This window comes from Apium graveolens, chromosome 9, assembly GCF_009905375.1.
Source record: "Apium graveolens cultivar Ventura chromosome 9, ASM990537v1, whole genome shotgun sequence".
Taxonomy (NCBI): Eukaryota; Viridiplantae; Streptophyta; class Magnoliopsida; order Apiales; family Apiaceae; genus Apium; species Apium graveolens.
Window position 1 is genome coordinate 269,333,934 of NC_133655.1, and position 12,166 is coordinate 269,346,099.

The window sequence follows — 12,166 nt, forward strand, 5'->3', positions numbered from 1 at the left end:
CTTAATTTACCCAATTTATTGAATTCCCTGTTCATATTTCAATTCTTTTACCCTACATATATTCTGGTATATCCTGGTGTTGGGATATATCAATAGCATACCGATTGTTCCGGATGCTCAGCCTTGGACTGGATGGTTACTATAAAGGCTGGGTTTTTCCCAGACCATTAATTAATAGGCCATAGTTGCCTGAGTACTCCTTATGTTGGTTGGGTCTATGCAGTTGGGTATAGATCCGCACTATATTCTGACTGATCAGCAGATTATAGTGCATATGTTGGTTCTTGTTTCCAGTCTTGTTCATTTGGCACTCGCCATCATTGGCAAATTATTATCATATACAGATACAGATGGTTGTTCAAACCAGCAGCTTATTGGTTCATTTATTTCTCTCTCTTTATAATATATATATATATATATATATTGTTGCAGGCTTGTTGAGCAATTTTGGCTCATTTCTTTTATTGTCACTCCTATTGTTTTACAGTTAAGGTAGAGAATGAAACCCATCAGGACCCGCATAGTCAAGAAGCGAGTCAAGCAGCGGGACCCTCTTATACCAAGAGTGTTCCTTCCTATTCCCGAAGAGAGCTTTGAATTGCCAGATCAGGTGTAGCAGGATAAGTAGTAATGTTGGGTTGAATAAAAGTTTTGTGTAGTTTGAATAAAAGATTGCGTAGTGAAACTGTAGATAGAATAAAGTTTTGTAATAAAGAGAGTTCTTGAGACAGGTTTTATTTAGTTGGGTTTGTAATAAAGTGTAGTGCATGATTCTTGTTTCCAAACTCAACCCTTAAAAGATCCTGAGTAGTGATAATTCGGGGTAATTATTATATTAATATTCCGCTTGTACAGGTATAGTTGGTAATTGTTGTTAATAATGCCCCAAATCTATACCCCGGATTTGGAGGGTGTTATAGTTGGCATCAGAGCTTAGGATTGACCTTGGAAAACAAGAATGTTAGGGTTAAGATAAGATAGGAAAATAAGATAGGATGAGAGTAAGAGTGTTAGGATTGTTTGTCTATGTGATTAGAAGTTATGAGTTATAGGATTGTGATTTGATTGTTTTGTGTTATTATTTTTATGTATATTAGATGGCTTCTTTATCATCATCTACGGAGAGGACCGAGACAGATCCAGTGGATGCACAGGTAGTAGCCCCAGTGTCAGAGCAGATCTTACCTCCATTGCCACCTGAGCCAGCACCAGAGATACCACTTCCCCCGGAGGTACCAGGTTTTGCAGATTATTTTCCATACGTTGAGCCAGAGATACCAGATATTCCACCATTAGAGTTTCCGATGTTTGATATTCCTGATATGGTTGATCTTCCGCAGTGGGAGGATTTAGAGCCTCAGATTCCTATGCCACCAGTCGAGATTCCAGAGATGCCACCGATGGAGCCAGAGGCAGAGCCGCCTGTGTATGCGCCTATGGAGCAGCCTGTCTTATTTCCTGCCCCATTAGCCATTTATGCACCTGTTCCGGGAGTTTATCAGTTTCCTCAGCCGGAGTTTATAGATGAGATCGTGGTAGATGGACCATTACCTTCTCGAGGTTCCAGCACTGATCTTCATGAGCATCATACCGTGACTTACCAGCGCTTTCAGGCAGAGAGGGAGGAGAGGATTAGATGGCAGAACCAGTGTAGAGAGATCCTTGGATTGTATGAGACACAGACGGATGGTCCTGTCAGAGCATTACGACCGGATTATATACTGAGAGAGAGACTACATCATATTCACCGGGTTAGTTCGCAGCACCTTACTGATTTGAGACAACAGGATCTTAGTGCGGAGACAGCATATCGCAGAGCATTGGGACTTACCGAGGCAGTGCTAGAGGCAGTGCAGGAGGAGTTGAGCCACGTACCACCAGGATTTTGAGACCAGTAGATCAATGAGTGTTGTATTATGTATATTTTGTAGATAGAGGCAACATAGTATTGTATGACTAGTTTGTATGAGTGTAGCTACTGACTCTGACTGATAGTAGTAGCAGTACGACTGTTATATCATAGGGTTTTGTATCAAGCACTGACACCTGTAGCTGGTGTTCTACCTATATATATATATGAGATAATCTTTTGCACATTTTCTTTATTTTATTTCCAGTCATTTAAGCATTTACATTTATTTCAGTACCATTGCATATTTACAAATGTAGTTTTATTCACGATCATGTTGTAAAAAAAAAAAAAAATTTAAAAACATATCATACTGTTTTATCTATTCAGTTATTTAATAAGTTATTTTATTTTCTCGAATCGACTGTTTTAATATATGTTTAATATACTGTTATTAAATAAGATCCATTATTTATTTACCAGAAAAATGGCACCTAAGAGAAAAGCGCAGCCCGACTCATCGAATGGAAACACCGAGGGCCAAAACAATAATAAACAGATGGATCAGATGTTTAATCTCATGCAACAGCAGATGTTGATGATGCAACAACAAATGCAGCAGCAGCAACAGCAGTTCCAGCAACAGATGTTACAGCAAGCCGCTCATCCAGGACATCAAATACCACCAGCAGCACCTACGACTACTTTCAAGCAATTTCAGTCGGTGAAGCCACCGGAATTTATGGGTTCCACAGATCCTACAAAAGCGAGAGCTTGGCTGAAAGAGATGGAAAAGGCTTTTTCGTTGGTAAAGGTTGAGGAAGAGCAGAAGACAGATTTCGCTAGCTATTTTCTAAAAGGTGAAGCTAATTACTGGTGGGAATCAAAGAAAGCTTTGGAAGAAGGTGTGGTGACCTGGAACAGATTCACTGATCTTTTCTTGGAGAAATATTTTCCTCGTTTTATGAAGAACCAGATGGAGATCAAGTTCCTGGAGCTGAAACAAGACAACTTATCGGTTGCGGATTATGAGACTAAGTTTACTGAATTGGCAAGGTTTGTTCCAGAGCAGGTGGATACGGACGAAAAGCGGGCCAAGAGATTTCAGCAAGGACTGAAAACATGGATTTGTAGCAGGGTAGCTGTGTTTGAATTGACAACTTATATGGCTGTTGTTCAGAAGGCTATGATTATTGAAGGAGAAAGCGAAGCAGCTCAGAAAGAGAAAGGACCAGGAAATTTTCAGAATCGTTTCAACAAAAGGCCGGGATTTCAAGCTCGGGGAAAAGTAAATTTCAAAAGGCCAGAGCAGAACAATCAGAGGATGGGAAATCGACTACCTGCCCCAACTCAGCAAAGGCTTATTCGACCGCCTATACCTGATTGCAGAACGTGTGGTAGAAAGCATACAGGAGTTTGCAACAAGCTAAATGTTACGTGTTTCAAGTGCAAGCAAAGGGGACACTATTCTGGAGAATGTCCAATGGGAAAAGCAGAAGTTACTTGTTTCCAATGTGGGAGAAAAGGACATATCGCCAAAGACTGCAGAGGAATTGCAATGGCTGCCAGTATTCCAAGAATTTTAGCATTACCTCCACCTCCACTACCACAGCAAAATCAGCCCAGAGCAAGGACTTTCAACATGTCAATGAAGGAAGCGGTACAGAGTCCGAATGTGGTTGCAGGTACACTTCCTGTAAATTCCGTAAATGCTTTAGTATTGATTAATTCAGGAGCTACTAGATCTTTTATTTCTGAAGCCTTTATTTCTAAGATAGATTGTGAGATTCAGTGGTTGGATGAAGTGTTAGTCATAAAATTAGCGAATAATGATCAGGTTGCAGTAGATCGAGTATGTCCGAGCTGTGATATTGAGATAGGGAGATGTCACTTTTCAGTTGATTTGATACCTTTTAGGTTAGGGGAGTTTGATATTATTTTAGGAATGGATTGGTTGTCTAGTAATAATGCTCAAATTGACTGTGCGAATAAGAGAGTGAAATTGCAAACTGAAGAAAATGAAACGGTAATATTTAAAGGTGAGAAGCAAAAGCAGAAATTCCTATCAATAATGCAGACGAGAAGATTGCTACGTCAAGGATGTCAAGCTTATTTAGCCTATGTACGGGATGTTGATAAGGGAAATTTGAAGATTGAAGATATTCCTGTAGTTTGTGAATTTCTTGATGTTTTTCCGGACGAATTACCAGGACTTCCACCAGATCGAGAAATCGAATTCACTATTGACTTGACGCCAGGGACTGAACCAATTTCGAAAGCTCCATATCGAATGGCACCTGTTGAAATGAGGGAATTAGCAAAGCAGTTGCAAGAACTTCTTGACAAAGGAATTATAAGGCCAAGTGTATCCCCATGGGGTGCGCCAGTATTATTCGTGAAAAAGAAGGATGGTAGTATGCGACTGTGTATTGATTATCGTGAGCTGAACAAGTTAACTATCAAGAATAAATATCCTTTACCTCGCATTGATGATTTATTTGATCAACTAAAAGGAGCAGCATGGTTTTCGAAAATCGACTTACGATCAGGCTATCATCAGTTAAAGATCAAGGCCGAAGATATTCCAAAGACAGCGTTTAGAACAAGGTACGGACACTATGAATTTCTTGTGATGGCTTTTGGATTGACGAATGCACCTGCAGCGTTTATGGATTTGATGAATCGAATATTCAAGAAGTATTTGGATAAGTTTATCATTATATTTATTGATGACATTTTGATCTATTCAAAGACGGAAGAAGAGCATGCAGCACATTTAAGAACGACATTGGAGATATTACGGAAGGAGCAGCTTTATGCAAAATTTTCCAAATGCGAATTTTGGTTGAAAGAAGTGCAGTTTCTAGGGCACATTATTAGCAGAGAAGGCATTCAAGTTGATCCAGCAAAGATTGAAGCTGTGTTGAATTGGGAAAGACCAAAGACGCCGACAGAGGTTTGAAGTTTCTTAGGCTTGGCAGGATATTATCGAAGATTTGTCAAAGATTTTGCGAAGATAGCTACACCGCTGACCAAGTTAACTCGACAAAGTGAAAAGTTCGAATGGAATAGTAAGTGTAAAGAAAGTTTTCAAGAGTTGAAGAATCGGTTGGTGACGGCACCAGTATTAGTATTGCCAGACGAGCAAGGAAATTTTGTTATCTACAGTGACGCTTCATATCGTGGTTTAGGATGTGTGTTGATGCAACATGGTAACGTCATTGCATATGCGTCGAGACAACTTAAACCTCATGAACAGAAATATCCTACGCATGATCTGGAATTGGCAGCAATTGTTTTTGCAATAAAGCTTTGGAGACATTATCTGTACGGTGAAAAATGTGAAATCTACACGGATCATAAAAGTCTGAAGTATATCTTCACGCAAAAGGAACTAAACATGCGACAACGTCGATGGCTGGAATTGATTAAAGATTACGATGTTACAATCAGTTATCATCCAGGAAAAGCAAATGTTGTAGCAGATGCGCTAAGCAGAAAAGAAAGATTGAATCGGTTGACTTCATGCGAAGAATTGGCCAGGGAATTTGACAAATTGGGAATCGAAATTCGTATTCCTAATGAATCTGCAGAAACTATCTACGCTATGACTTTCCAACCAGAATTGCTGGAAAAGATTCGCCGTTGTCAAGAAGAAGTGATGAGTCAAGACGACAACTTAACAGGAGAAGAGATTACAACTCAGAAAGATAATGAAGGAATTTTACGTTTTACGTCAAGAATCTGGATCCCTAACGTGGCAGAATTAAAAGAAGAAATTATGCGAGATGCGCACAATTCGAAGTATTCCATTCATCCAGGAAGCACGGAAATGTATCGCGATTTGAAGGAAAACTTTTGGTGGCCGAATATGAAGAAGGAGATAGCAGAATGGGTGAGTAAATGCTACACATGCCAGCGAGTTAAAGCAGAACACCAACGTCCGAGTGGGTTATTGCAACCATTAGACATTCCAGAATGGAAATGGGAACATCTAGCGATGGATTTTGTGGTAGGACTACCGAGGACTAGGGCAAATCATGATGCGATATGGGTAATCATTGACAGACTTACGAAGTCGGCACATTTTCTACCAATTAATGAAAGATTTTCGCTCGACAAATTAGTGCACATGTATCTCAAAGAAATTGTGATGCGTCATGGAGTACCAGTATCAATTGTATCGGATCGAGATCCTCGTTTCAATTCAAGATTTTGGAGACAATTCCAAGAATGTCTAGGAACGAAGTTGAATATGAGTACAGCTTATCATCCGCAAACTGACGGCCAAAGTGAAAGGACAATTCAAATGATTGAAGACATGCTACGAGTTTGTGCGATCGATTTTGAAGGCAGTTGGGATGAACATTTACCCCTAGTGGAATTTTCTTATAATAATAGCTATCACGCCAGTATTGGAATGCCACCGTATGAAGCATTATATGGGAGGAAATGCAGATCACCCGTGCACTGGGATGAAGTTGGAGAACGCAAGATTTTGGGTCCAGAATTAATTCAGCAGACAAAAGAAAAGATTAATCTTATTCGAAAACGAATCGAGGCAGCACAAAACAGACAAAGCAGATATGCAAACCAAGCCAGGAAGGATATGGACTATCAGGAAGGAGAACACGTATTGCTCAAAATATCGCCATGGAAAGGATTGACCAGATTTGGCAATAAAGGGAAATTGAAGCCACGATACGTTGGACCATTTGAGATTTTGAAGAAAATTGGGAAGGTTGCGTACGAGTTAGCTCTACCACCCCATATGCAGCACATTCACAACGTATTTCATGTATCTATGCTTAAGAGGTATAATCCTGATACAAGGCATGTAATAGAGTATGAACCAGTAGAACTTCAGGCAGATTTGTCATATGTAGAACAGCCAATAAGAATTCTAGATAGGCAAGAGAGGGTATTAAGAAATAAGTCTGTGTCATTAGTGAGAGTTTTATGGAGAAACCCAGTGGTTGAAGAATCAACCTGGGATCTTGAAAGTGAAATGCTAGAAAATTATCCTCAGTTATTTGCATAATTAGATTCTGAGGACAGAATCTTGTTAAGGGGGGGAGAATGTAACGACCGAGGAATTACGCTTGTATTATATTATAATAATAATAAATTATGTGTATTATTATGTGATTAAATGTGTTAAGTCGTTGAACCCTAACTGCTATGTGTTATGTGTTGGTTGTTTTGATCCAAACGTGTTTTGGATATTTATTGAGCGTTCTATCGTCAGTTATATATATTATATCAAAACCTGTACAGCTCAAAACTATGTTTTAAAAGCCCGTATTTCAAACAAAATCATTGGCCCTATTTTGCCAAAAATGCTCTATACCGTATCGCTATTCTGAACCCTTAGACGTTTTACAAATTGACATTTTTCGCGAAAAACGACTTTTTCCGGACCCCTTCGGGTACCAAAAACCCCACAAAAATCACATTTTTATTTTTATATGATTATGAAATTATCATATATCATTTTTCTTTGTATTTTTGTATTTTTCACAATTTTTGGGAATTTTTAGTATTTATTTTGTATTTATTGGATATTTAAAAATTCATTATTAATACCCAAAAATTATAAAAATTGGGGCCAAATATTTTTATTAGGAGTATAATTAGCCCCTTAATTTTACTTAGGGGTATTATTTTCATAAATATAAATACCTGAATTACTATTAATTAAATCAGTTAATTATAATTAAAAATCAGAAGAAAAAAATAAAAAGAAAAAGAAAGGGGATTAGGGTTAGGGTTTTGTGAAGAACAGCAGCAGGATCAATCGCGAATTTGAGGGTGATTCCGGAGTCCAAATCGTTCATGTAAGTAGTCAAATTGAAGCTGGTGATTCGTAGTTTATGATTATGTAACCGTTTTTGTTGTTTGATTTCTTGATTTTTGATTTGTATTTTCGGGTTTAATTCTTAAATTCGGGTTTGATTTTCTGATTGTTGTTTGATGATTTCGTTACCACGAGCGTTTAGATCGTCGATTATGGAGTCGATTGACACCGGGTTTGAGTCTGTTGGTGTTGTTTTTGGTATTGCCGGAGAACCGCCGTCGATGGCGGCTGTTCTTGTGGTTGCGGCGTCGGGACGTCGAAACGAAGAAGGAGGTGGACGAGGGGAGATGCTGGGCTTGATTATCGAACAAAAACGCAGCTGAACGAGCCTGGAATCGTGTTGGTTGCCCTTCGTTTGGTTCGCCGGAAATTTCCGCCGGTGTCGGATTCTGGGTGCAGGGCGGTGTTCTTCCCGACCCGATTGGGTTGGGGACGACCCGGTTTGCAACCCGGAAACGACCCGGGTTTGATCCCCTCAACCCTGAAACCATTTCCAGATTTTTGTTTCTGGATTTTTTATTATTTAATTTATATTTTATAAATCAGAAAATCATTTTATTAATTCTAATAATTAATTAAAAATTAGTTTTATATTCTGAAAAAATAGTATTATTAATTTCTAAATTATTTTATTAATTTATAAATTCGAATTTAATTATTTAATTAATTATTTAATTATTTATCTAATTATTTATTAGTTATCTAATTAATTAATAATTAGGTAATTAATTAATAATTAGGTAATTAATTAATAAATAAGGATTAAAAATAATTAAATAATATGATTAATAATTCGATAATTAGTTATTATTACGAGTAATGATTCGATAATGAGAATTATTATTCGAGCGATAGTTATTCGAATAATATTGTAGTGATTATTTGTATCATATAATTAAATACTGATAATTAATTGATTAACGAATCGTTTAAATTCCAATAATAATATATTAGTTCGGTAATATTCGAGAATAGTGTGTAGCTCGTATTTATACGAGTGATTAATCGTTGAGTTGGTTTATAATTTGAGTAATTCGTAGTTATTCGATAAATAGCGTATCGGTTAATTAAGTTGATTGATTATTTGTAAATAATCGATCTAATCAAATAAATAACGATGAGTTGTAAATATTTGTAATAAATTGTGATTAATCCTAATAATTAGGGATTAATTATTTTAAATTAGTAAATAATTATCTATTAATTATTTATTAGTTATTTATTTATTAAGTGATTAATTATTTCAATAATTAATCACATAATTTTCAATAAATCGTAACTTCTTCGGTTTAACTCCAAAAATTATAAAAAAATTATTTTTGACTTTGATTTTTTTATTAAATAATTATTTAAAAATTATTTTAGGATTTAAAAGGTTGTAATAATTATCTATATTGAATAATAAATTGAATTATCAGTGTTTAATTCATAACAATTCAACCGTTAGTCCGATTTAAGTGAAACGAAGACCCCTAGACTCAGAAAAATGAGACAAATCCAATAAAAATGGTTGTAAGTTATAATTTCTTCTGAAAAAGAGTGGTTTGGTGATAATTGATAGTTCGTAGGTCCTAGTAGGGATATAATTGAGCCGAATAAATCCCGAAAAATTATAATAAAATCAGATAAGACTAGTAATGCTGGTATAAGCCTAGAATTGATTCTAAAAATAATTATAAATCTAGAAATTAATTGTGTGCTTTACGTGTTACGTGTTATATGTGATTATGTGCATAAATGTGTTGTGTAAATATATGTATATATATATATGCGAGTCAGATAGAAATGCATGGGTAGACTGATAAGGTTGCGTGATATCAATTCAAGATACACGTATATAGTAAGTTATCTAAACACCTATATTTCTATGATTTGTTCAGTGTTAACAAGGCAGAGCAAGCTAGGGTCAGAAGGCAGTGAATTAAACCAGGTATATTTCTTTTCTATCATATCAATTCTCTTTGATAATTATTGTTCATATACACTGTTGTCCATTTATTATTACTTGTTCCAGTTTCATTTCAATTCTTAATTTACCCAATTTATTGAATTCCCTGTTCATATTTCAATTCTTTTACCCTACATATATTCTGGTATATCCTGGTGTTGGGATATATCAATAGCATACCGATTGTTCCGGATGCTCAGCCTTGGACTGGATGGTTACTATAAAGGCTGGGTTTTTCCCAGACCATTAATTAATAGGCCATAGTTGCCTGAGTACTCCTTATGTTGGTTGGGTCTATGCAGTTGGGTATAGATCCGCACTATATTCTGACTGATCAGCAGATTATAGTGCATATGTTGGTTCTTGTTTCCAGTCTTGTTCATTTGGCACTCGCCATCATTGGCAAATTATTATCATATACAGATACAGATGGTTGTTCAAACCAGCAGCTTATTGGTTCATTTATTTCTCTCTCTTTATAATATATATATATATATATTGTTGCAGGCTTGTTGAGCAATTTTGGCTCATTTCTTTTATTGTCACTCCTATTGTTTTACAGTTAAGGTAGAGAATGAAACCCATCAGGACCCGCATAGTCAAGAAGCGAGTCAAGCAGCGGGACCCTCTTATACCAAGAGTGTTCCTTCCTATTCCCGAAGAGAGCTTTGAATTGCCAGATCAGGTGTAGCAGGATAAGTAGTAATGTTGGGTTGAATAAAAGTTTTGTGTAGTTTGAATAAAAGATTGCGTAGTGAAACTGTAGATAGAATAAAGTTTTGTAATAAAGAGAGTTCTTGAGACAGGTTTTATTTAGTTGGGTTTGTAATAAAGTGTAGTGCATGATTCTTGTTTCCAAACTCAACCCTTAAAAGATCCTGAGTAGTGATAGTTCGGGGTAATTATTATATTAATATTCCGCTTGTGCAGGTATAGTTGGTAATTGTTGTTAATAATGCCCTAAATCTATACCCCGGATTTGGAGGGTGTTATAACTACTCTTGCTTCAAAACCACTTGTTGCAGTCTTCAAAGGTTGAGTCTGTTTGGCTTTAGTGAATCCTGGTAGGAGTAACTTTGAGGATTTAACATGAGCAGTGTCAGAGGTTTCCTTTGACTTATCTTCTGATATCAAGCCAACTTGAGCTATGTCAGAGGTTGCTTGATTCAGTGTCATATCAGAACTTACTATATCTTGACTCTGAACAACTTGATCCATGTCAGAGGCTGTTTGAGAAATCTTCCTTAAAACCAGAGTAAGATTAGCATCTTCATCAGATATTTCTTCATCCATAGGAGGCACATAAACCTTTACAGGTTCACCAACTTTTTCTTTGCCCTTGGACCTTGGATCTATCTGCATTTGTGATTTGGCCTTGGTTGCCACAAGATTTGTCCTTTCTTTTATCACAATGCCTTTAGCCGTAGGAAGTTTCTTTTCAACAGAAGCTTCAGATTTGGAGATGACTTTTTCTAACTTAAGTCTAGCTTCTTCTTCCTTTAGACTCTGAAGTCCATTCCTGGATTTTCTTTCAGAAATAACTGTCTTAAAATTTCTTCATCAAGTTCCAAAAGTTCATTAGAACTTATCCTTTTATCAGTATCAGAAGTTATTCTTCTCCCAGTAACAGAACTTGTTCTTTGACTTGTAGTTCCAGTTCTACTTGATGAGAGACCTCCACCTTGACCATGACCTCTACCCATTCCAGAGTTTTCCGGGTCATTACCATCATCCTTTCCCTTCAGTGTCTTAACAAGTTTTCATTTGGACTTAATTACCTTCTCCCCCTTTTTGGCACCAGCAGGTAAAAGAAGAGAGACAAGCAATTCCACTGAGGATTGGATCTCATTGAGTTGAGATTGCTGAGAAGCTTGAATTTTCAAAATTTCATCAATCTGAGACTGTTGCTTCTCTTGGGTTTTCTCAATGTAGGCAATTCTGTCAAAGGTAGGTTTGAAAAACATCTTATTGTCCATCTTGACAACTGTATCTTGTTGATTCAAGGATTCTTAAATCTTGTCCACCTTGGCCTGAGTTACAGATTGTTGACCTTGAAGGTGCCTTGTACTAAGTGCAGTAACTCTTAGCTGTGTCTTGAAATCATCATTGACTAGTATCTCATCAGCTTTTGCCAAGTGCTGAGCAAGAATCTTTTCAGAAGGAAAAAAACTGACTGAGTTCCATTCTTTAGTCCACTCTTGTCCTCTAGGAGTTTCAATCCAAGGTACTGGTGCTTCCCCTGTAACAAACTTCTTGACTATCTCAACTTTTGAAGGAGCTTTTAGAGGTGTATGTTCAGAAGGACCAGCTGTATCAGCATCTGCATTTGTAGCAGCATTACCAGTAACTTCATCATTATTAGCATCAGAACTTATAGAATCAGCATCAGCAGCATCCTCTGATAAAAGAATAGTATGAGAGGCTATGGAGGCTTCAACATCATCCTCTAAGAGCTGATCTTCAATTAAGTTCTGATCAACAGCCATTTCTGATGCTCACCTAAAATCTGATC

At 36.9% G+C, this 12,166-nt stretch overlaps 1 protein-coding gene across 1 annotated transcript in view; it reads left to right on the top strand.

Annotated features, from left to right (window-relative positions):
• The first annotated feature begins 873 nt into the window (after positions 1-873).
• LOC141686316 (uncharacterized) overlaps positions 874-12,166 on the top strand; it is a 29,733-nt gene continuing 18,440 nt past the window's right edge. Inside the window, exons 1-2 of the mRNA XM_074491357.1 lie at positions 874-1,232; positions 1,341-1,794. Coding sequence (XP_074347458.1) covers positions 1,098-1,232; positions 1,341-1,794 — 589 coding nt within the window. The 5' untranslated portion in view covers positions 874-1,097. The remainder of the gene's footprint in view (positions 1,233-1,340; positions 1,795-12,166) is intronic.